The following is a 26,462-nucleotide window of genomic DNA, read 5'->3' as shown; positions in this document are numbered from 1 at the left end:
GAGCCCCACGCTGGATCGTTATTACTTTGCTTCCCCCAACCGAACCTTCCACCTTATTTGTTCTCCCCACACAGCAATCCTTCCTCAGCCTCCCCTGAAGCAGTGGGATGCCCCCCATGCCCTCACACCCCACATGAACAGACCTGGCCCTGCGGGTCTCACAGTACTCGCCCCTGAACCTCCCCCACTCTCCGTGCACCACCAGCATCCCGTGACCCTTTCTCAGTCTCCGTGCATTGGCAATATGTCTTGCTGAACATTTCTTGTCGTTCTGTGTCTCTGGTCAGCATCGGCATTGCCAAAGGGAGGCACTAGTCGGTCGGTGTGTACCCGCCTCCCTGAGGGAGAGGGACTGGAGAGTGAGGACACGGCAGGACCCAGAGTCAGGGGCCACGACTGGCTTGTCAATCGGTGGCCAAATCCATCTCTTTATCCCACAAATAATGATGGAGTCAGGCTGCCATTTGACAAGAGCTTTCACTCGTGAAGGAGAATGGGAGGCGGGGAGAGATACTGGGGGCAGAAACTCCACTTCCTGAAGAAACACCGCTTGGCCAGTCCCTCCTGGGTGGGTTCTTTGCTGACTCCTGCCCTTAACCTCAGCATTGGTGTATAAGGCGGGGGGGGAAGGGGGATTTCAGGACAAATTCCCAGACACCAGTCAGTACGACCTGAGTTGCAGCCTTAGTGTTCAGAGACCCCGTTCAATCCTGACCTTGGGAGCTGTCTGCGTGGAGTTTGCACGTCCTCCCTGTGACTGTGTAGGTTTCTTCTGTGTGCTCCGGTTTCCTCCCACATCCCAAAGACGTGCGGTTTTGTAGGTTAATTGCCCCTGGTGTGAAGGTGAAGTGGGACGACCTAGAACTGGTGTGCACGGGCGATCGTGATGGTCAGCATGCACTCAGTGGGCTGAAGGGCCTGTTTCCATGCTGCAAACTTCAGTCAAATCAATCAATTAAAAAAAAAAAACCCTAGTTGGCAAGGATTTCGAGCCATATTGTAATAGCCGATTTACCGTCCAAACATCTGTTGTTGTACTTCTTGTACGCCGCGATGGCATCGTCCTTTCTGACGAAGACGACTTCTGCCACTCCTGGATGGACGAGGCGGGCACGCTTCAGAGCGCCGCAAACACAAAACAACTCCTGGGGGCGGGAGGGAGGGAGAGTAAAGAGTGAATCACAGCCTCAGCCACTGCTCCACTTGGCTCATCGCTAACAGACTACACACACTCCAGCGCCACCCACTCCTGCGTCTTTCTCTTCCTGAGCACAGCCCCTAGTCAGAACTAACGAGCAATTTAGTCTATTGGCCTGCTGGTGATTGTTCTCCTCCAGTTCCCTTTGGCAACATCAATGTTCACCAAAGATTCGAACTAGATTCAAAAAGCTGGAGTAACTCAGCGGGTCAGACAGCATCTCTGGAGACAAGGAATAGGTGACGTTTCGGGTCGAGACCCGTCCTCAGCCTAAGATTGCTTTAAGATTTTCATTGCTTTTCTCCCGTGGTGGAAGATTGCAACCTTCACGTGGTCCGCCCTGTTTCGACTAATGCAATCAACTCGACGTGCACAAACGGAAGATCAAATAGAACAAGTTGTCCAACAACTTTAGGCTGTGCACGCCACACGAAAGAAGATTGCTTTTCTCCCGAGATGCTGCTTGTTCCGCTGGGTTGCTCCAGCATTTTGTGTCTATCTTCGGTGTAAACCAGCGTCTGCAGTTCCTTCCTGCACAAAGACTCAATTTAGTCTGAACTTGAGTCACGGGTCCAGTCATTTCACAAAACGCCGCCAGCCCAATGCCACGATCTGAGGCACAGTCTGACGTCTGAAATAACCTCCCGACATGGAGTTTGGAATTGTTTTGCAGCCACTCCCCATGCTGTGTGATGACTCCCTCCCTCTGGAAATGAAACTGGCCTGCACTCCATGCAATAATGTTTCATGTATCCTGTGCTTTTATGGCTGTTAGCAGATCAATTTCTCTCCAGCAATAAATAAAGCTCTACCTTATCGTATCACACAGCCGTCACCACGTAACCCAGGGAATGGTAAGCAGAGACAGACAATGCTTCCACAGTTAAACTTTCCAGTTGCCCCCCTCACCAAGACCAGAGTGAGACTGCTCACTTCTCAATTAACCCCCAGAACTGGATGAGATTTCATCTACTGACTGCTATAAATCCTGACCCCAGGATCAGTTAGACTGCTCGCTTCCCAATAAAGCTCCATGCTTTAAGAAGCAGTTAGACAGGTACATGGATAGGACAGGTTTGGAGGGATATGGACTAAATGTTGGTAGGTGGGACTAGTGTCGCTGGGACATGTTGGCCGGTGTGGGCAAGTTGGGCCGAAGGGCCTGTTTCCACGCTGTATCGCTCCATGATTTATACAATAGACAATAGGTGCAGGAGTAGGCTATTTGGCCCTTCGAGCCAGCATTCAATGTGATCATGGGTGATCATCCCCAATCAGTACCCCGTTCCTGCCTTCTCCCCATATCCCCTGACTCCGCTATTTTTAAGAGCCCTATCTAGCTCTCTCTTGAAAGCATCCAGAGAACCTGCCTCCACCACCCTGAGGCAGAGGTCGGCACAAACCAGCAATCCCTGCACATTAACACCACACATGGGACAATTGTTACATTTATACTGCCCTCCCTGCAACAGAACTCTTATAGGAACAAGGGTAGGCTGCTCTCTCTTTCCATCAATCTTCAGAAGCATCTACATCAGAAGGACTGCAGTGGTTCTATGAGAGAGTCCCAAATCCTCAGGGACGGGAACAAAATGACATTCTGAAGTAACTGTGCAGAAATGGTCAAAAAGGCGCATCTGGAAGCGGAGCCACGTCAGACTCACCACAATATCCTCCTCAGTCACTCGTGGATGGAGATTGTTGACGGTCATTTTTGTTCCTTCCAATGGGCTCAGATTCAGCTGTGAAGGAGAGCAGAGACTGATTAGATTACGCTCATGCCAGGTGAAAGAGACTGCAGGAATCTGGGCCCATTGAGTATAGGAGCAGGTAGGTTCTACTGCAGGTGCTGGAATCTGGAGCAAAGCACAATGTGCTGGAGGAACTCAGTAGGTCAGGCAGCATCTGGGGGTGGGATTGGACAGGCGACGATTCGGGTCGGGACTCTTCTTCATTCATGCCAAAGTGCTCAAGGGCACAGTATGAACTCCCAGCAGTGGGTATAGTTTTAGTTTTAGAATCACAGCATGGAGTCGGCACAGATCAGCAATCCCTGCACATTAACACCACACTTGGGACAATCGTTACATTTATACTAAACCAATTAACCTACAAACCTTTACGTCTTTGGAGTGTGGGAGGAAACCCGAAGTAGTCGGAGAAAACCCACACAAGTCATGGGGAGAACATACAAACACCATACAGACAAGCACCCGTCGCAAGGATTGAACCCGGGTCTCTGCTGCTGTAAGCACTGTAAGGCAGCAACTCTACCGCTGCGCCATTGTGGCTACCGGTTACGCAGGGGTACAACTGAACTCCCACTGCGTGCACTGCCTTGTGGAGAAGTGGATGCTTCACTAGGGACACAACCAGACAGCAGGGCATTCCTGCAACACCTTTTACCATTGATGCCAGGGGATAGGGAAAGCTGAGGGCAATTTACACTTAAAAGATACATAAACAAAATAGCCACAGTGTTTCAGAGACAAGTAAAAGCTAAAATATGATGACAATGGTAAGAATGAATCACATGCTCATGGTAACCATAAAATGAAAAACAAAGAAATGGACACAAACAGGAACTGGACTCAAAACTCAGCAGGTGAGGCAGCATCTAGGGAGCGAATTTCCTTCGCTCCATAGATGCTGCCTCACCCGCTGAGTTTCTCCAGCACTTTTATCTACCTTCGATTTTCCATCATCTGCAGTTCCTTCTTAAATAGGACTCAAAACGTTCCTTTAGAAAGGAGACGAGGAAGAATTTCTTTAGTCAGTGGAATTCAATGCCACAGACAACTGTGGAGGCCAAGTCATTGGGTATTTTTAAGGCGCACCTTGACAGATTCTTTAAGAAAGAATTGCAGGTGCTGGAAAATTCAAAGGTAGACAAAAATGCTGGAGAAACTCAGTGGGTGAGGCAGCATCTATGGAGCAAAGGAAAAGGCGACATTTCGAGTCGAGACCCTTCTTCAGACTGATGTGGGGGGGGGGGGGGGGGGGACAGGAAAAAGAAAGGAAAGATTCTTGATTAGTATGGGTGTCAGGGGTTATGGGGCAAAGGCAGGAGAATGGGGTTGAGAGGGAAAGATAGATCAGCCATGATTGAATGGCGGAGTAGACTTGATGGGCTGAATGGCCTAATTCTTCTCCTACAACTTATGAACTGATTGGAAGGATCAGTGACCTTACGTACATATGGTTTACATTACTAACTTGAATGAAGGGACTGAGTGTGTTACGCACAGATCTGCTGACCATACAAATATAGGCAGGTTAGCAAGGTTCGGGAAAGAGACAAACAGCCCACAAACGTACATGAGTGGCCACATATTTGGCAGGTGGAATATAATATGGCAAAATACACAGTTGTCCCATTTGGAAGGGTAAATGGCACTGGCAAGTCTGCACTTGAAGTCCTGAGCACAATCCTGATCTCACCTGCACACGAGAGGTTAATTAACCCACCAACTCACGCATCTTTGCGATGTGGGAGGAAAGTGGATCACTCACGCACAGGACGGCACAGTGGCGCAGTGGTCCAGCTGCTGTCTGACAGCGCCAGAGATCCCGGTTCTATCCTGACTTTGGGTGTGTGTCTGTACGGAGTTTGTATATTCTCCCTGTGACCGTGCGGGCTTTCTCTGGGTGCCTGTTTCCTCCTCGGGCCTCTGGTGCTGTAAGACAGCAACTCTACCAATGTGCCCAAGTGTGGTGCAGTGTATTGACCAGAATTAAACCCAGGCTCAGAGTTTTTAAATTACAAGCTTACACAAAGACTTGATGCGGTGCCTCGAAACACTTTGCTGGTGAAGCAGTGATTTAATTCTTTCAATTTAGTACAATGTGGTCACTCTCCTCTGTGTCGGAGGAACTAAAGGCAGACTGGGAAACTGGTCCGTGAAACACCTCCTCCATTCCGTGCTTGCGAGTGCTCCAAACTTTCAGTTCCTGTCATGTCCATCAGCAAACCGAACTACAACTGATTACATTTGTTAAAAGCCTGCCACTGGGTAAGATCTGCAGACTAGTGGGAGAGGCCGCAGCCTCAGGAAAAAAAGGAGCTACCTTTTGATTGGAGATGCGGAGGAATTTCTTTAGCCTGTGGAATTTATTGCCACAGAAGGCGGTGGAGGCCGAGTCAGTGGGTATTTTTAAAGCAGAGATGGATAGGCTCTTGATTAGTAAGGGTGTAAAAGGTTATGGGAGATGGCAGGAGAATGGGGTGTTGATGGGTGGGAAATTAGATCTGCCATGATCGGATAGGCTGAGCAGACTCCATGGGCCTAATTCTACTCCTAAGTCTTGGTTAAATATCAATGGGCGGCACAGTGGAGAGTTTCTGCCTCACAGCGCCAGAGCTCCGGTTTCAACCCTGACTCTGTGTGCTGTCTGTATGGAGTTTGTACGTTCTCCCTGTGACCACGTGGGTTTTCTCTGGGTGTTCCAGTTCCATCAGTATCAATGAAACAATCCCGCGGGCCAAAGACATACAGGTTTGTAGGTTAATTGGATTCTATAAATTGTCCCTAGTGTGTGGCATAATGCGAGCGTTTCCGTGCTGTATCTCTGAAGCCCAAAGTCAAGTCTGAAGTCAATGTAGTTGGTGCAGTGAGAAGACTGGGTACCTCCGGAGGTAACGCGTCGTCAGCTGGCTCCGGCCCGGCTGCGAGTGCTGGCGCGCTCGATACGTTAGTTGTGGGTCTGGAGCGCGTGAGGGTGAGTGGAGGTGGCGGAGGAGCAGTGTACGAGTCATTCTGCACCACTTTGGTCAGAGGGACGGGCTTCCCAAGGGACAGCTTGGAGGTAGACAAACCAACCTGCAGGGAGCAGAGTAAAACAAAACAGGGTTAACCCTCGAGAGGTACACAGCCGTAAATCTAACCCACGCACCCAGGTACACAGCCCCAACTTTAACCCAGGCACAACTTATTGTGGTCGTTTATGCATATCATTCTGACCAGATGATTCTTTGGACGGATATGACACTTTAAAGCTGATCATTTAAGCATTTAGAAACATACTCTTGAGGCACAGACTAAACATGGCACGCAGCATGTCTCAGTTTTGAAACACAATAAATCCTTGTTTTAACGGACTCCTTTATACCAGATTTTGGATATAGCGGACAAACCTGCCGACGCCATGCCCGGCTCTCAACGCCTCCCCGGGTGTTTAGAACCCTGGCGTTTAGGAACACCAGCGAGCCCTTCCTCACCCACCGCGCGGTCCGGTGACACGGCTGTGGTTGCCTCTGGGGACAGCGTTTTCTTCGAGCCGCCATCACCGACAGGACGTGCTTGGCCGCCGTGGGGCTCACCTGCTGCTGCTTCTTGATGTCGGCGGTGGCTTTGTCCGCTCCCGCTTGACCACCACCACCACCTACTCCTCCTCCTGTCGCTCTGTCCAGTCAGCCTCCTCTTTCCCCCCCATCCCCCACCACCGCTGCGTCCTCAACATATTCGTGGGAGAGTCCAGGACTAGAGGTCACAGCCTCAGAATTAAGGGACGTTCTTTTAGGAAGGAGATGAGGAGAAATTTCTTTAGTCAGAGGGTGGTGAATCTGTGGAATTATTTGGCACAGAAGCCTGTGGAGGCCAAGTCAGTGAATATTTTCACGGCATAGATTCTTGATTAGTACAGGTGTCAGAGGTCACGGGGAGAATGCATGAGAATGGGGTTAGGAGGGGGAGATACATCAGCCATGATTGAATGGTGGAGTAGACCAGATGGGCCGAATCGCCTAATTCTACTCCTATCCCTTATGACCTTATGATATTCCACCTTGAAAGTGGCAGCAGACGTCATTTCGGGTCAGGACCCTTCTTCACCTTCTTCACCATTTAGTTCACTGCGCCTATTTTCAATTCTTTCAAAAAACCCTTCATAGTTTTTGAACACTCTAGTAGACTGCATGTCCTTTAAAAACATGAAACCGGCCCAATGTGTCACATTATTCTGCTATAATAAACCTCATGGAAACGTTGAACAACTTTGAAGAATAAAATACGAACTCTCACCCGTTTTTGAGCGAAGTGGTTTGTCAGTGTGGTGACTTTCATGGGTTTGTTTGCCACGGGTGTTGGGCGTAGAATATGATCTTGCTCCTCCTCCTCCTCCTCCTCAATATCCTCATCGTCAACGACCTGAGATGAAGATCGCAATTAGACTGCTTGGCAGAGTTGATTTGAATCCAGGTCACACTCAAAACACTTCACATACAAGCAGTGAACCGAGTCGGCACCGGCCAGTGGTCACCCCGTACACTAACACTCTCCTAAACACGAGGGACAATTTACCATTTTACTGAAGCCAATTCACCTACAACCCAGTGTAGGAAGGAACTGCAGATGCTGGTTCAAGTCAAGTTAAGTCAACTTTATTTGTCACATACACATACAGTACAAGTGAAATGAAAGTGGCAATGCCTGCGGATTGTGCAAAAAACTACAGAACAACAGAACAGAATAGAAAAGAACCAGTATTTACATTTTAGAAAATATAATTAAAAAAGACACAACACAACAGTAAATTAGTCCCTGGGTACACAAAATTGCTGGGGAAACTCAGCGGGTGCAGCAGCATCTATGAAGCGAAAGAAATAGGCGACGTTTCGGGCCGAAACCCTTCTTCAGACCTGAGTTTCCCCAGCAATTTTGTGTACCCTCGATATTCCAGCATCTGCAGTTCCCTTTTGAACAGTAAATTAGTCCCTGGTGAGATAAGAGTTTACAGTCCTGATGGCCTGTAGGAAGAAACTCCGTCTCATCCTCTCTGTTTTCGCAGCATGACAGCGGAGGCCTGGAACAGTCCGTTGCTGGGGTGGTAGGGTTCAAATTGAAGATAGACACAAAATGCTGGAGTAACTCAGCGGGACAGGCAGCATCTCTGGAGAGATACCCATTTCTTCTCTCTTCAACCTACAAACCTGCACATCTTTGGATTGTGGGAGGAAAACAGAGCATCCGGAGAAAAGCCTCGCGGTCACTGGGAGAACATATAAACTCCGCACAGACAGCACCCGTATTCAAGGCTGAACTGGGGTGTCTGGCTCTGTAAGGCAGCAACTCTACCGCTGCGCCACCATTTTCCAACATCATCTGTACATTTTCCCTCCACAGATACTGCCCGATTCATTGAGTCCTCCAGCGCTTACTTCTTGGCTCAAGATTCTAGTATCTGCAGGGCCCCGTGTCGCTATAAAAATTGGCCATGCCATTGAGTGAGGGGGAAACTTTCAATAACTGAAGGAGGTCAGTTTGGCAGAAAAATTAAATCTGGAGAAAAGTGAAGTATTGCTTTTATTGGGGAGCGACAAGAGAACAAAAGGGGACATACTGGGAGACGAGGAGGAATGGAAGGACCTTGGAGTGTAGGTTCACAGACTCTTCAAGGTAGCTGGACATGTTTAAGAAGGAACTGCAGATGCAGGAAAATCGAAGGTAGACAAAAATGCTGGAGAAACTCAGCGGGTGAGGCAGCATCTATGGAGCGAAGGAAATAGGCGACGTTTCGGGTAGAGACCCTTCTTCAGACTAGCTGGACTAGTCATTTAGGATGTGGTTGTTTATTAACTGATGCAGACGGTATCAAAGCTGTAAGGTTACATTTGAACTGTAAATACCACTATTTGAGGAGACAGCTTGAGAGTTCAAGCTAAATTCAAGTTGGCAGGCACAGTGGCGCAGCAGTAGAGTTGCTGCCTTACAGCACCGGAGACCTGGGTTCGATCCTGTCTGTATGGAGTTTGCACGTTCTCCCTATGACTGTGTGGGTTTTCTCCAGTTTCCCTCCACACTCCAAAGACGTGTGGGTTTGTAGGTTAATTGGCTTTGGTAAATTGCCCTTCGTGTGTAAGATAGAACTAGTGTGAATGGTGGTCGCAGGTCGGTTTAAAGGGCTTGTTTCCATCTGTATCTCTAAACTAAACTAAACATTAGGAAAGACGTGTTTGCTTTGGAGAGAGTTCAGAGCACGGGGCCAAGACTTTAAAAGTGTAGCTGTGAAGGAAGAGTGAATAAGCTGGGGCTTGTTTTCTTTGGAACAGAGGAAGCTGTGGGAAATGTAATTGTGATTAATGAAATAATGAGAGGAAATATGTAGGATTTACTTCTCCTGTCAGAGATTAAAAAACACATGGGACATATTATACACCAGGGATGCCACACCGTTGGCAGCCCCGCCAACAATCTGTCTGTTTTTCCGTCTTTTTTTTAATATTTTTTAGTGCGTTTTAAAAGTCTGTGTAAATCTCTCCGGTTTGTTTTATGTGGAGGGAGGGGGAGGGGGTGGGGGGACACTTTTTTTCAGTTTCTTACCTTGCCGGAGATGCAATTGTTTTCCGGATTGCATCTTCGGTCGCTCTGCGGCCTACCATCGATGGAGCTGGAGGCCTCCTCGGACTGACTTTGGGCGTGGACTTGGGATGGTCTTTCAAAGGATCGGCTGGAGTGATCCTTGCCTGGGATTTTACATCGGGAGCTCGCAGTCTCGGGAGAGGCTAGTCAGGAGCTCCAATGACGCAGAGACTCGACCAGCCCTAACGCGGGGGAACTGACCATCCCCCCCGATGCGGAGGGTCAAAACACTGCCGGCTACGGGAGTCAAGATCGTCCCGTCAACAGAGGGCTCGAGGCCCCCGACCGCGGGAGAACAGAGAAGGGAAGAGATTTGAACTTTAATTTTGCCTTCCAACACAGTGGGGAATGTGGAGGAGTCAATGTGAAAATGTATTTTGTGTGTTCCGTTGCTTTTTATCTGTATGACTGACTTGGCAATTGAAATTCCTCGTATGTTGCAAAACATACTTGGTTAATAAAGTATTATTGTTACTGTGATTGTGGTTGTGAAGTGGCTGGTGGAAGGATTAGTGGGAGGGAAGGAAGGGAGATTGTTTCAGGACAGTGATGTCTGGAACTCCCTGACTTTAAGAGTGCTAGACCAAAGACTCACTTCACATACACGGGCAGCAGGATGTTAGAGGACCTTAACTTTGAATTGATTGAAAGATACAGGCTCTTCAAGCCCACAGAGTCCATTCTAACCATCGATTAACCGTTCACGCTAGCTCTATGTTATCCCACTTTTGCGTCCACTCCCAGCACAATAGGGACAATTTACAGAAGCCAATTAACCTACAAACCCGCACGTCCTAGTGATATGGGAGGAAACCCATAGGGAGAACATGCAAACTCCACACAGGCACCTCACGAGGTCAGGATCAAACTTGGTCTCTGGCGCTGAGGCAACAGCTCAACCAACTGTGCCACCTTTATGGAAAGTAGAATGTGAGAATTGGTCAAGAGTGAATTGGAATAGACTGGTGTGGTGGATAAAACAGAACATAGATCAGTACGGCACAGGGGGATAGGCCCTTCGGCCACAACGTCCATGTTAAACATAATGCCAAGTTAAATTAATCGCCTCTGCCTGTACGAGACGATGAAAGAACGGATCGACTGGGCTTATATTCACTGGAGTTAAGAAGGACGAGAGGGGATCTTATAGAAACATATAAAATTCTTAAGGGATTGGACCAGGCTAGATGCAGGTAAAATGTTCCTGATGTTGGGGGAGTCCAGAACCAGGGGTCACAGTTTAAGAATAAAGGGTAGGCCATTTGGAACTGAGATTAGGTAAAACTTTTTCACCCAGAGAGTTGTGAATCTGTGGAATTCTCTGCCACAGTAGGCAGCGGAGGCCAATTCACTGGATGTATTCAAGAAAGAGTTAGATCGAGCTCTTAGGGCTAACGGAATCGAGAGATGTGGGGAGAAAGCAGGAACGGGGTACTGATTTTGGATGATCAGCCATGATCACATTGAATGGTGGTGCTGGCTCGAAGGGCCGAACAGTCTACTCCTGTACTTATTTTCTATGTTTCTATGATCCATATCCCTCCATTCCCTGCTTATCAATATGCCTATCCAAAAGCCTTGCGAGTGGCACTATTGTATTCGCCGCCACCACCACCCCGGGCAATGCGTTCCAGGCACTCGTGACGGCATGAGTTGCAGGAGCTGATGGGCTGAGACAATGGCAGAGATGTCTATTGTTTACAAAGTTGGATGTAATCGGGAGCGCTCTCGGCACGTATACTCAACCCCCAACAGGTGGGGAGGTCAAGTCTGAAGACAAATTTGTCACGATCACAAGGGTGCCACAGAAATTAATGGATATGGGGAAGCAAGTTTGCAAAGGCAAGTCTCGTGTACGGTCTCGTTAAGTTGGAAGAGATTCGTGGGCACGTTACACCAAGTACTGGACCAGCAGCTGACAATCTAGTAGACCTGTGGACGGAGGAATCAATTGGTGGTGAACATCTGTGGAGTCACAAGGAACTGCAGAATACTGGAATCATGAGCAAAGCACAAAGTGCTGGAGTAACTCAGCAGGTCAAGCAGCATTTCTGGTGAACTTGGATAGGCGACGTTTCGGGTCAGGACTTCTTCGGAAGGGTCCGGACGTTTTGAGGAAGAAGGGTCCCGACCCGAAACAGCGCCTGTCCATGTCCTCCAGAAGTGTGTGTCAGTATTATGCAGTGATAGACCACACAGTTTCTCAAGGCCTGTACAACTGCACTACACTCACGTGTGACGTGGATGCAAGGGGATGGTGAGAGTTACAGGAGATAATGGCAGAGTTGGCCATTGTTTACAAAAATTGAAGCAATTGAAAGCACTAGACTGAATCCCTGGTCAGGTAGGGACAAGTACAAATACAAATTTGTCACTTTCATAAGGGTGCCACAGAAATGGATGGATTTAGGAAATAAGTTTAGAAAGGCAAGCAAAGACAATGGCTTTGGTTTCGGGAAAGCCGAATACACAAGTCCTGATTGAGTTTTTAGTTCACTGATAACACAGGGGTCAGGAAGGAAGTACGGAGTTGCTCCTGAGGGTCTAAACCAGGGGTTGCCAACCTTTTTCGTCCCGTTTACCCTGGCAACCTTAATAGCACGTGACAATGTGACTTCACTTATTTATGAAACTAATGATGAACAGACACCGGTTTAGCAGAACCAAACAAAGTCAGTCAATGTGAAAAATATGTACAAATCGAGAATCAACAAATTTACCCCCTGGGTAGGCGATCTTTACCCTCTGGGGGTAAATTTACCCCAGGTTGGGAACCCTTGGTCTAAGGTGTTGCAGGGTCAGTCAGTGCTCACCTGGATAGGGCTCTGGTCATTCACCACGTTAATCTGCATTCCCAACGGGTGCGACAGCACAGGAGGAGCCGATCTTTTCTGTGATGGGAAATAAAAACACTCAGGTCATTAGACATTACGTTAGGCTTGAGAGCAGCTGCATGCAGGCACTGGGGACAAATTTATAAACCACCTTTCATAGCCTCAAGTACTTAGCAGCTAATTAATAGCTTTGTGAAGTGTCATCGCAAGTGTAGGGGACATGACGGCCAAGTTCGTTGCATCGAACTTCCGCAAATTACCAGCTGACATATTTTAATATTTTGAAGACAATTATTGAATTACAGAACAGAGCACAGAAACAGGCCCTTCAGCCCACCACATCCATTTTGCCTAAACATGCTAATTCTGTTTTCCCCCTTTAGATCCCAAACCCCTTGCCTATTTAACAGTCTGTCTAACTGTGTCTTAAACGCTGTGATCGTATCTGTCCCCACCATCTAACCTGACAGCACATTCAATACATCTGCACAGTGGCTCAGCTGGTAGAGCTGCTGCCTCACAGTGCAAGAGACCTGGGTTTGATCCTGAACAATGGTGCTGTCTGTGTGGAGTTTGCAAGTTCTCCTTGTGATCATGTGGTGTTCTTACAGGTGCTTTGGTTTCATCCCACATCCCAAAGACGTGTGGTTGTGCGTTAATTGGCCGCTGTGAATCGCACGTAATGTGTAGGGAGCAGGGTGCAAATGCAGGATAACATGGAACTAGTGTAAATAGATGGTTGGCATGGTCTCTATGGGCCAAAGGGCCTGTATCCATGCTGTATCGCTAAACCTTCCTATGTTCAAAAAACCGTTCACCAGATCCCCCAAATCTCCTCCCTCTCATAGATCATCAGATCCCCCAAATCTCCTCCGTCTCATAGATCACCAGATCCCCCAAATCTCCTCCCTCTCACCTTAAACCAAAGCCCTTTTGTTTTTGTCCACCCACCTCAGGTTAACTACCCACTCTATCTATGTCTCTCATACGTTTCCAAACCCCTATCTGGTCTCCCCTCAGACTCTTTCACTTCAGAGAAAACAAGCCCGACCAATCTAATCTCTCATCATAATAAAAGACTTCAATCCCGACAATATCCTGGATGTTCCCCCTCTGCACTCGCTCCAATGCAACACTTCCTATCGTGTGGCAACCAGAACTGCATGCAGATAGATGGCGGTTTACACAAAACGACACAAAGTGCTGTGTCACTCAACGGACCAGGTAGAATCTGCGGAGAGGTGACATTTTTACCGATTGGGACACTTCTCCCGTCTGAAAGAAAGCTCCCGATCCAAAACATGTTCTCCAGAGATGCTGCCTGTTGAGACCACCATGAACGACCAGGTTCAAGAACACTTCTTCCCCACAACCATCAGGCTCTTTAACATTATAGAAACATAGAAAATAGGTGGAGTAGGCCATTCGGCCCTTCGAGCCTGCACCGTCATTCAATATGATCATGGCTGATCATCCAACTCAGTATCCTGTACCTGCCTTCTCTCCATACCCCCTGATCCCTTTAGCCACAAGGGCCACATCTAACTCCCTCTTAAATATAGCCAATGAACTGGCCTCAACTACCTTCTGTGGCAGAGGATTCCAGAGATTCACCACTCTCTGTGTGAAAAATGTTTTTCTCATCTCGGTCCTAAAAGATTTCCCCCTTATCCTTAAACTGTGACCCCTTGTTCTGGACTTCCCCAACATCGGGAACAATCTTCCTGCATCTAGCCTGTCCAACCCCTTAAGAATTTTGTACGTTTCTATAAGATCCCCCCTCAATCTTCTAAATTCTAGCGAGTACAAGCCGAGTCTATCCAGTCTTTCTTCATATGAAAGTTCTGACATCCCAGGAATCAGTCTGGTGAACCTTCTCTGTACTCCCTCTATTGCAAGAATGTCTTTCCTCAGATTAGGAGACCAAAACTGTACGCAATACTGTACGTTATACAACACTGACCTCATTAGATTGTCTTTGCTTGCACTAAGAATAACGGGTTTTTGCTTACAATATATCATCCGTGTGTATCGCATTTACAGGCCTGTTATGCTCGTTTCATTGTCCCGTTGTCAGTACATATGACAACGAAACACTCTCGACATGAGATATTGCCTGGTCTCAAGGTCTTTATTGCATTCATATTCAAAACCATTTCTTCAGTCAATCCATTCACTCCTTCTGACGCAAAGACTGGCTTTTGTGATAATGGGACTAGCAGGAGGAACAGATTGTCCACCCCACACTTTTGGTTGAACACTTATTAATATCTCAGCCTTGCCTTCATTATTCATGTGCTGGGTCCCACCTTCATTGAGGATTGCATTGTGATTGTAGACACCCCCTCCTGTTTATTTGTCCACCATCCACTGCCCTGTAGATGCGGCAGGACTGCAGTGTTATGATCTGCTCTCCCGGTTGTGAGATCAGTCAGCTAGTGTTGCAGCTTCACCAGTTCGCAGGCAGAGAGGCACCGTCCCTCTGGCACCGTTCAACAGCTTCTTCCCAGATTTGTGAGCCCACCTCCCATATGCTAAGGATGAATTCCGATCATTTCCGTTTTCCCTAACTAGTCTGAAGAAGGGTCTCAGCCCGAAATGTCACCCATTCCTTCTCTCCAGAGATGCTTACTGTTCCGCTGAGTTACTCCAGTTTTTTGTGTCTATCTCCGTCCGATCTTCCAATCTCCCTTGTCGCGACCCGTGCACTTTTTCTTCCTGCAGCTGTGATACTATATTCTGCACTCTGTTTACTTTCTCTTTCGCACTCCCTGATATACTTGTGTATTCAATGATTTTCCTTGCGTTTTTAACTGTATCTCAGTACATGCAACAATAGTAAACTGATAACAATGTAGGTGACACAGCGCTTGAGTTACTGCCTTGTAGCACCAGAGATCCAGGTTCGATCCTGACTATGGGTGCTGCTTGTACAGAGTTTGTACATTCTCCCAGTGACCTGCGTGGGTTTTCTCCGGGTGCTCCGCTTTCCTCCCACACTCCAAAGACAGACAGGTTTGTAGGCTAATTGACTTGGTGAGATTGTAAATTGCCCCTAGCGTGTAGGGTAGTGTTAAGTGCGTGGAAAACGCTGGTCGGTGCAGACTAGTTGGGCCAAAGGGTCTGTTTCCGCGCTGTATCTCTAAACTAAAGCAAGTTGCTCAAACTTGCCTGTTGAGCCTATCCCATTCGGCAAAACTACTGGCATGCAACGTGATAGACAGCATGTGTAAGAAAGAACTGCAGATGCTGTTTTAAATCGAAGGTACACACAAAATGCTGGAGTAACTCAGCAGGACAGGCAGCATCTCTGGAGGGAAGGAATGGGAGACGTTTCGGGTCGAGACCCTTCTTCAGACAGAAAGGCAGTATTCTCAGTGTGTAAGGACTTATCTCCACAAAGACTGTGTGGTGGCCGGTTCTATCAATGACTTCAAGACAGATGTTCCTAGCATATGAAGTTCAGTGAAGAGAGGGTCAAATAGGGTTGTCCTTCTTGTTGATTCACTTCCTACCTATGCAAGCCTAGCCTGATGGCTATGTCTTTTAGCAATCGGTGAAAGGAGCTGTTACCCAAGCTCTCTGTATGATGAACACTTAAGTCTACTTCCGAGTATGCTACTTCCAAGTGTGATTTAGGATAACTGATGAGCACTGATTCATTATCTCAAGGAGGACAAGAAGTGGGAATCAAGGTGAGGTTTCTTTCTCGACACTTGCACTGTATGTTGTACAATCACCTAGGATTGGTTGGTTATTCTACGTGCTGGGCGGGTTAGCAGGCCACCCATTAGATGTGGTGCTTTTGTGTAACTATCTATACTTCCCCATATACTTCCCCATATGCGTTATTAACGTTCCGGCTCCTATATTGTTTAGCCATGCTTTGTTTTGTTTCTACAAGGAAAGATGTAGATTGGTTATTTCCTACTAACCAATTGTGGTGCTTGTTAGTAGTTGCTCCGCCTAATATGCGATTCATATTACCAAGAGCTTGCTTACGTAAGTCAGTCTGAGTAGCTGCTAGTTCCTGTAATGTCCTGCAGACCGATGCTGTAAGTGGACTTTAATAAACATGTGTTTAAGAAGGAACTGCAGATGCTGGAAAATCGAAGGTACACAAAAAAGCTGGAGAAACTCAGCGGGTGCAGCAGCATCTATGGAGCGAAGGAAATAGGCAACGTTTCTCCAGCTTTTTTGTGTACCTTTAATAAACATGTGTTGTGTCTTGATGTGTGTCTGACTTGACTCATTACAGCCTACCAATGTTAAACAGTTAAGTCAGGTCAGGGGGAGTTCCCCCCCGCCAGGGGTACCATGTAATCCCGTGCTACCTGCTCCAGGGTCGGATAGTCGGCAACTAAACCATCTCCCCCCCGCTGGTTTGCCAGGTGAGGAGGGGGCTGAGGACTCCCAGCAGGACCAAAAACACGATCTGTCAAAGGGCGGATGAGCTCCTAGCGAGCCAATGGCCATCCACACTTTAGTAGAAGTTGCGATCACTGTCGTACACAGCATTGCAAGGCACCGTGCCCATTGATGTTTTCAACGATGATGGTGATGATTATCGATTGATTGATACAGTAAGGAAACAGGCCACTCGGCCTTCACTGACCATCTATCACCCATTCACACTAGTTGATTAATTGATTGAGAGAGAGAGAGATACAGCATGTAAACAGGCCCTTTAGCCCACTGAGTCCATGCCGACCATCGATGCACCCATTCACACTTGTTCGGTGCTATCCCACTTTCTCCTCCACACACTACACACTAGGGGCAATTTAGGGGTGGGAGATTGTAACCTTCACGTGGTCCGCCCTGTTTCGACGAATGCAATCAACCTGGTGTGCACAAATCAAATAAGATCAAATAGAACAAGTTGTTCTACAACTTTAGGCTGTGCACGCCATACGCAAGAAGAAGAAGAAGAAGAAGAAGGGGCAATTTATAGAGGACCAATTAATCTACAAACTCGCACATATTTGGGATGTGGGAGGAAACTGGAGCACCTGCAGAAAACCCATGCGACGACAGGGAGAACGTGCAAACACCGCACAGATCGCACCCGATGTCAGTATTGAACCTAAATGTGAAACATCACATTTGTTATTTTAAATCTTTGCCCCCTTGAATCATAACATATAATTGCAGAGGAATGTTTGGAACAATTAATTCCGGAGAAAACAGAGCGGAAAGGCCTACCATGCAGTGTTGGGGCCGGGTAGTGTCATTCATGCACGCTGCTTATTTTATACCACGGACACTACATTAATACAGGTCCACCACCGATCCAACAGAGGTCACGGACTCCGAGAGGAGTCCAGCGGTACTGAAACGGCCCACCTAGGCCGCGGGGGGGGGGGGGGGGGGGGGGGAGGATCGAGATACCAGCCCACAAAGTCAATCTCGTAAATCAGCTATGGGAACGGATCGGCCTGCTGCGGCTGGGTCGGAGTTTCATAATCCCGGCCGCAAGGGGCAAATTCAATGAGGTTGAGACCAGCCGCCTCACCCAGCCTAAGCACCACATTTTTGGCGGGATTTCCGGGGGTGGGGGGGGTTTGGGGTGGTATTTCAAGAAACCTCTCGTAATTTTGTTGGATTAAAGGAGTTGCTGGATCAGTGGTGGACCTGTACCAAGGATGCTCCGCTAATACAAGTGACCCAGCCAGTGGAACACCGATAACAGCATGCCACCAGTACCCCGCAGATAAATATATATCGATTCAGTTAACATTTGCGGTGAACATTTCCGTGCCAAATATACTGAGGCTGTAGGTTAAAAGTTTCCACCTGAGGTACTTGGATAGTTTTGGTGATCCTGCCGCCCGTGTTGATAGTCCCGGTCGTTGGAGCGGTGGTCATGGCTGGAGCGCTCCTCCTGGCTTTCAGTCGCTCCCGAGCATCCAGAACCCTTTTCGTCGCCAGCCCTTTCTCGCTTCCATCCTGGCTTTTCCTTGAATTTATCATTTCGCGTGCATCGAGGACCTTCGAGGAGCCCCCGGTTATTTTCGAGCGCATGCCCTTCTGCGCCAAGCGATCGCGGGCGTCCCTCATGGTGAGCCGGTGCCGAGCGTCCGTGATGCCGATCTTCTGTCGCGCATCAAAAGTCCTTTGAAAGCCGCTGACTGGCCTGCTCGTGTTCACGTTCGCAAACTGATCCCCAATCCGTGACTTAATGCCGCCGGCAACGGGCCTGGCACTTGGAACCGGTCTGCAACAATGCAAGAAGTACAAATGAAGCATTCAGAGTCAAACACAAGCTGAACAAAGCTAAATGCACAATACTGCAGTGGCTGGGAATCTGTAATAAAAAAGAAAATGCTAGAAATCTTATTGGGGGATCTTATCGAAACATATAAAATTATAAAAGGACTGGACAAACTAGATGCAGGAAAAATGTTCCCAATGTTGGGCGAGTCCAGAACCAGGAGCCACAGTCTTAGAATCAAGGGGAGGCCATTTAAGACTGAGGTGAGAAAAACCTTTTTCACCCAGAGAGTTGTGAATTTGTGGAATTCCCTGCCACAGAGGGCAGTGGAGGCCAAATCACTGGATGGATTTAAGAGAGAGTTAAATAGAGCTCTATCTAGGGGCTAGTGGAATCAAGGGATATGGGGAGAAGGCAGGCACGGGTTATTGATTGGAAACGATCACCCATGATCTCAATGAATGACGGTGCTGGCTCGAAGGGCCGAATGGCCTCCTCCTGTGCCTACTTTCTATGTTTCTATAAACAGTCACTGTAAACCATACTATCAAGTTTAGTTTAGTTTATTATTGACATGTAGCAAGGTACAGTGAAAAGCTTTTGTATGCATACTATCCAGTCAATGAAAAGACTGTACATGATTACAATCAAGCTGTCCACAGTGCAGATACAGGATAAAGGCTATAACGTTTAGTGCATAATAAAGTCCAATTATATATAGTTCACAGATCTCCAATGAGAGTAGGTGGGAGGCCAGGACTGCTCTCTAGTTGGTGGGAGGACAGTCATTTGCCTGATAACAGCTGAGAGGAAACTATCCCTGAATTTGCAGGGATGTGTTTTCAAACGTCTGTACCTCTAGCCTGATGGGAATGGGGAGAAGAGGGAGTGATCGAGGTGAGACTGGGCCTTGATTATGCTGCTGGCTTTGCCGAGGAAGCATGAAGTGTAGATGGAGTCAAAGGAAGGGAGGTTGGTTTGCATGATAGTCTGGGCTACATCCACAACTCACTGCAATTTTTTTGGATTGAGCTGCTCCCAAACCATACTGTGATGCAAATTGAGAAAATAATTTCCATGGCATATTTGTAGAAGTTGGTGAGGATTGGGGACATGCCAAACTCCCTAAGCCTTCCAAACACCTACTCATCAACAACCTGCTCTCTGCTGAAGACACGGAGTGCTGGAGTAGCTGAGCGTGTCAGGTCTGCCTGACTTACTGAGCTACTCTAGCACTCTGGGTCTTCTTTTGTAAAGCAACACCTGCAGTTCCTGGTGTCTACCTGCTCTCTAATGTCCAGTTCCGGTTTCACCGAACCATTAGGCCCCATCTTCAACAAGTGAGGGTCTAACAACTTATCTTTTCCCCTTGTGCACAGGTCAACTACAGGAACACCTCATAATCCACTTGGGTAGCTTATAATTAACAGTATAATTTAGGTATCACCACCCCCTACTTGTAACACCCTTGTGCCCCACCCAAGTGCACACCCATTTATCTCACACCCAGGGTAAACGAACCACTGGCTTCACGAACAGTGTAGGAAGGAACTGCAGATGCTGGTTTACACCGAAGATAGACACAAGATGCTAGAGTAACTCAGCGGGACAGGCAGCATCTCTGGAGAGAAGGGATGGGTGACGCTTCAGGTCAAGACCCTTCTTCAGGGGAGAGGGAGATAAGAAAGGGAAAGGTGTGAAAATGACAGATCAAAGCTGACGTTGATCAAGGAAATGTAGAAATGGTTCATTGTTACTAACACCTATGAGAGAGAAGCGAGTGTCACCAAACTTCTGAATTCTCTGGGGTGGAACCCTCTCCAAGACAGACGTGAAGCTCACCGTTTGACCTGTTTTTACAAAATGTTAAATGGTCAGCTCGACATAGACTACAAGACCTACACCAAACCAATTAGGAGCAGACGAGGGCATTCGATCCAATTTGTGATCCCAGCTACAAAGACAGATGTATACAGCAATTCGTTCTTCCCCCGCACAATTAAAGCATGAAATAATCTCCACCCAACTATAGTTACCCAACCAGATGCAACTAAATTTAAAGTAGCTCTTTCTTCCCAATAACCCTTTCTGGCTTAAGCCCTCCCTCCACCGCCTCCAGTTTAAATTCCACTTGGAATATTTTGGAGGACCAAGAAACCAAGAACCAAGATTGTTGGCCATGGGGAAGGTGAGAGCGAGGCCTACAATCAGTAAAATTAATCAGGAGAGTGAAACTAGTTGGAGAACTAGGGTGGGGGGGGGGGGACGGAGAGAGAGGGAATGCAAGGATTAAGAAGATAGAGAAATCAATATTCATACTGCTGGGTTGTAAGCTGCCTAATATTAATGTTACTGTTTGTATGCCTCGTTGCCACCTTTCCCTCCATTTTTATTTTATTTTAATAAAATGGAATTGATAATGCTTCTAAAGCTTTGTTAAGTTTAAGGTCTTTAAATGTTAACACAGAGAAGTCAGAGTGGGAATGTGGTAGATAATGGAAATTGGAAACTCAGGGTCAGTCTGGCAGATTGAATGAAAGTGGTCCACAGAGCAGACATCTAATCTGCGTTTGGCTTCTACAAGGTCGACACTACACTGTGAACACTGAATGCCGTATCCAAGATTGGCAGAAGTGAATCACTGCTTCAGATGAAAGGACTGCTTGCATTACTGATGGTGGGATGAGACGTGTCACAGCTCCCGTGGCTACATAAATGAATTGCAGATGCTGGTTTATGCCAAAGATCGACACAAAATGTTGGAGCACCTCAGTGGGTCAGGCACTTCTCTCTGGAAGAAATGGATAGGTGACGTTTCAGGGACTCTTCTTCAGAGACGCTGCCTGCCCCGCTGAGTTACTCCAGCATTTTGTGTCTTTCCAGTGGATGTCTGACAGAATGCTGTGAGAAAGGCAGTGATTTACCAAGCTAACATCAAATTATTAAAGATAATCTTCAGGGACATACAGTGCCCTCCATAATGTTTGGGAGAAAGACCCATCATTTATTTATTTGCCTCTGTACTCCACAATTTGAGATTTGTAATAGCAAAAAATCACATGTGGTTAAAGTGCACATTTTCGGATTTTATTAAAGGGTATTTTGATACATTTTGGTTTCACCATGTAGAAATTATAGCTGTGTTTATACATAGTCCCCCCATTTCCGGGCACCATAATGTTTGGGACACATGGCTTCAGAGGTGTTTTTAATTGCTCAGGTGTGTTTCAATGCCTACTTAATGCAGGTATAAGAGAGCTCTCAACACCTAGTCTTTCCTCCAGTCTTTCCATCACGTTTGGAAACTTTTATTGCTGTTTATCAACATGAGGACCAAAGTTGTGCCAATGAAAGTCAAAGAAGCCATTATGAGGCTGAGAAACAATGATAAAACTGCTAGAAACATCAGTCCAACCTTAGGCTTACCAAAATCAAGTGTTTGGAACATCATTATGAAGAAAGAGAGCACTGGTGAGCTTACTAATCGCAAAGGAACTGGCAGGCAAAGGAAGACCTCCACAGCTGATGACAGAAGAATTCTCTCTATAATAAAGAAAAATCGCCAAACACCTGTCCAACAGATCAGAAACACTCTTCATGAGTCATTTGTCAATGACCACTGTCCGCAGAAGACTTCATGAACTACAGAGGCTACACTGCAAGATGCAAACCACTGGTTAGCTGCAAAAATAGGAAGGTCAGATTGCAATTTTCCAAGTAGTACTTAAAAGAGCAACCACAGTTCTGGAAAAAGGTCTTGTGGATTCTGAAGTGTATAGACATATGCTATCTGCTTAAGTTCAAACAAATGCCTCAAAACTCATTGGCCGGCGGTTCATTCTACAGCAAGACTATGATCCCAAACATACTGCTAAAGCAACAAAGGAGTTTTTCAAAGCTAAAAAATGGTCAATTCTTGAGCGGCCAAGTCAATCACCCGATCTGAACCCAATTGAGCATACCTTTTATATGCTGAAGAGAAAACTAAAGGGGACTACCCCCCAAAGCAAGCAGAAGCTAAAGATGTCTGCAATACAGGCCTGGCAGAGCGTCACCAGGGAAGACACCCAGCAACTTTAAAGTGACTCTCTCGTTCCCGATTGGAACTGCATTACTGTACAACCAATTCATCCCACATAATACAAACGTGTTCCCAATTCATCAATCGCATTAGTTTACAATCTTTTCTTTGCATTCTTCCTTGAATAAATGCACATTAGCTATTTTCCACTCTACTGGTACCTCACCCCTGGTTAATGATGGACTTATCTCACCCAGGGTTCCCACAATCTCCTTTCTAGCTTTGCACAGTGTTCTTGGATATATTTGATCAATCCCCAGAGATTTATCAACCTACATACATTTTAAAAGACTTCCAGCAACTCCTCTACTATAATGCAGACTATCCTCAACATATCCCCATTAATTTTCCAGAGCTTCTTAGATTTCATGTCTTACTCCACGATTATTATAAAAGTGAAAGTGAAAGTCAGTAATTCCCAAAGATCTGATGATCTGCAATTCATTGAAACAGAATAGTGGCACTGCACAGCGAACAGAGCTGACTGCTCCATAGAACACGGTTCAATCCTGAACTCACAGTACTCCCAAGATAGACACAAAATACTGGAATAACTCAATGGGCCAGGTGGTATCACTGGAGAAAATTCCTTACATTGCTTGTGGGGAGGGGCAGCAGGAGTTAGGAGGGTCCTGGACAAATCACAGCAGGCAACAGATGACCTTGGGCGAGAGAATTCACTGATGGGCAGATTGTTGGATAGAAACAGGTGCAAGCCCAAAAGAAAAACATAGTTGTGAACTATAAAGCGTGTTGAAGGGGGAGGTGACAGGTCAGTGTAGGAATGGGGAGGGGAGTTAAAAATGGTGAGCAACTAGGAGATCCAATAGTCCTTGGCAGACTGAACCAAAGATCTTATAGCTATAAGATCTTTGGACTGAACAGTACTAGTTTCCTCCCACTTCTAACAGGCATGTGGGCTGGTTGGTTCACTGGCTATGTATGTGGTGGGAAGTTGATGGCAAAAAGGGGGAAGAATAAAATCGGATTAGTGTAAACGGCTGCCTGAATGTCAACACAGACCCAAAGAATGGGCCTCTTTCCATACTGAACAGCTCGATGTCTCGCTGCAGAAGGCTGTTTTTTTTTTTTCAGATTGAAGGGAAGAGGATAGTGGAATTCCCCAGTGTCACTACTAGGACCACAATTTAAAATTTGGAGATTTCAACGAGATACAGATCAGCATTTCGTAGAAACAAAGAACTGCAGATGCTGGTTTACACCAACGATAGACACAAAGTGCTGGAGTAACTCAGCGGGCCAGGCAGCATCTTTGGAGAAAAAGGATGGGTGACATTTTGGGTCAGGACCATTCTTCAGAAAAAAGTAAAGTGTTACATTTTAGCGATAAAAATTAAGAGTTGTTAGATGCAACAAGTAATTTTATTGTTCTGTTTCGGAACATACGATGAAAATCACTCGTAGGGTACAAATGATAAAGGACATTAAACTTCATCCACCTACTACTGATTGCAAGTTCATCAGACTAACATTCCACGAGATCAAGAATACCACTATATATTTGAAGATGGAGGACCACATCCAGTTAAACCAAGTACCCATAGGCATGTCAACCAGAAGCTACCACCCTGGAAATTATTTCATTCCGCACGGCACTTCATTAGCACTTTCTAACTTGTTTTTCTTCAAGACAGCAAGGGATTGGAATACCCTACCAGCCAGTTCAGAGATCTCCAAAACATCAACACATACAAAGATGCAACTCCAAAAACTCCATCTTGACTAGCACATCCATCACAATCAGAGTGCTGAGTGATGCTCAACTTAAGAGTTTTTCAGCGTACTACATCCAGAGATCCAGATTACACGCAGGGGCTCAATCTAAAATATTGACTCTGTCTTTCCACATATGCTGCCCAATTCCTGTTTTTAATTTCAGATGTCCATTATCTGCAGTTTTTTTAAATTGCCAATTCGAGGAACAGAGGAATACAGATTCATTGAACGTAGCAGGTCAGGTTGGGAAAGTTATGAAAAGGCTTTTGGGATCTGGGACTTTCTAAACGCAGGGACAGAGAACAAACATAAGGAAGGCTTGAAAAAAAGACTGAGTACAATTTGGGTCTCATAGTGAAGTTCTGAGTGCTATGAAAAAAATCCAAAGCTTTAGGGGTTTATTACTAACATGATGAATGTGGAACAGCTATTTATTCCATATCTGCAGCAAAGCTTAGAGCCAAGATGTGCAGCTACTCTACATCACCCTTTCCTCCTCTACAGAGTGCTGCCTGTCCCGCTGAGTTACTCCAGCATTTTGTGTCTATCTTTACTAAAATGATGAGCCTGGGACCCTGGACCCTCAGATCCCCGCCGCCCCGGGATCCCCACACCCGTCTCTCCGGGCCCGAGTCCCCGGCTCCGGGCCCAGTCACAGCCCGTCTCCAAGGCCCCGAGTCCGGGGGAGATGCGCCTCCCCCACTCCCCCCGGCACCGTCCCCGTCCTCGGGACCCCGCTCCCCACTCCAGGACCCCGGGCCCGGCCCGCAAACTGCCCTCACCGGCCCTTGAGGCGCAGGCCGCGCCTCCGGATGATGTCGTCCAGCGAGGAGTCCGCCATGGCCGCGCTGCGCTGAGTGGGGGAGGAGGGGAGGGCACGGCGGCCCGCGCGCAACAATAACCACGGCGCCAAAACGCGACCGCACCACCATCTCGAAACCACTGGCGGCCTGGACAGAGCTCCTCTATAATCTTTGGTCTGAAGAAGGTAGATTGTATTTAAGAAGGAACTGCAGATGCTGGAAAATCGAAGATACACAAAAATGCTGGAGAAACTCAGCGGGTGCAGCAGCATCTATGGAGCGGAGGAAATAATAATAATAATAATTATTATTATTACAATAATAATAACACATTTATACTCCCTGGCTTTTGACCATGCATGAGACTTTGCTCCTGCTTGTAGTGTTTTTTAATATTTCTTTATTCTGAATATCTTTACTTACCCCATCTTTTAACTGTTATTATTGGTGTGTATTAACTTTTTTGTCAATGATTAGTGATGTACAGCACTTTGTTGCAACTATGTTTGTTTTTAAAGTGCTCTATAAATAAAATTATTATTATTATAATTATTAATAATAATAAATGATTATATTTGGAGTAATGGAAGATGGGAATAAATTGAACACATCTCAAATTTATTTTTTAATTATGGTTTAATAATAGCAAAAAAAATTTGGAAAAATACATCAATACCAACGCTTAAAATGTGGATTGCAAGCATGTTGGACACCGCACATCTTGAGGAAATGCGATTCCTCCTAATGGATAAATCAGACCAATTCATAATGAGTTGGTCTCCATTTGTCGTCTTTTTGGAATCATATGGCGCAACACAATTGTAAAAGCTAACTATTTCAGGACTGGACGAATGATGGTCAATATTATAAACAATGATCTCCTTACTTCTTTTCTTTATGTCTTATTCTCTTTTTCGTATTTTCTTTTCTTCAACTTTCTTCATTCATTCGTCTTTTTTCTTTTTCTTCACACACCATATATCTCACGTCTTTCTATCCTTTACTATCTAATTTCTTTTTCTTATTCTTATTTTTATTTATTATAAAAAAAAAAAAAAGAAGCTGTACATAAAATGTATTATGAAAATATATATTAGGCACTTTGGTGCCATATGATTGTACTTACTTCTAATAAAATAAAATATTTTAAAAAATTAATAATTATAATAATAATAATAATAAACTTTATTACAGACTCGAGGTCCAGACAAGGGGCAACATTACCTTAAAAAATGCAT

At 46.3% G+C, this 26,462-nt stretch overlaps 1 protein-coding gene across 1 annotated transcript in view; it reads right to left on the bottom strand.

The window, feature by feature from the left end:
- poldip3 (DNA polymerase delta interacting protein 3) overlaps positions 1-25,310 on the bottom strand; it is a 33,274-nt gene extending 7,964 nt beyond the window's left edge. The window contains exons 1-7 of the mRNA XM_033013471.1: positions 25,204-25,310; positions 18,186-18,606; positions 12,369-12,446; positions 7,219-7,344; positions 5,827-6,018; positions 2,863-2,940; positions 1,016-1,145 (exon numbers count right to left, since the gene is read on the bottom strand). Of these exons, the coding sequence (XP_032869362.1) occupies positions 1,016-1,145; positions 2,863-2,940; positions 5,827-6,018; positions 7,219-7,344; positions 12,369-12,446; positions 18,186-18,606; positions 25,204-25,262 (1,084 nt within the window). The 5' untranslated portion in view covers positions 25,263-25,310. The remainder of the gene's footprint in view (positions 1-1,015; positions 1,146-2,862; positions 2,941-5,826; positions 6,019-7,218; positions 7,345-12,368; positions 12,447-18,185; positions 18,607-25,203) is intronic.
- Between the last annotated feature and the right edge of the window lie 1,152 nt (positions 25,311-26,462).

Source organism: Amblyraja radiata, chromosome 38, assembly GCF_010909765.2.
Source record: "Amblyraja radiata isolate CabotCenter1 chromosome 38, sAmbRad1.1.pri, whole genome shotgun sequence".
NCBI classification, from domain to species: Eukaryota; Metazoa; Chordata; class Chondrichthyes; order Rajiformes; family Rajidae; genus Amblyraja; species Amblyraja radiata.
This window is presented reverse-complemented; position numbering and strand designations above follow the sequence as displayed.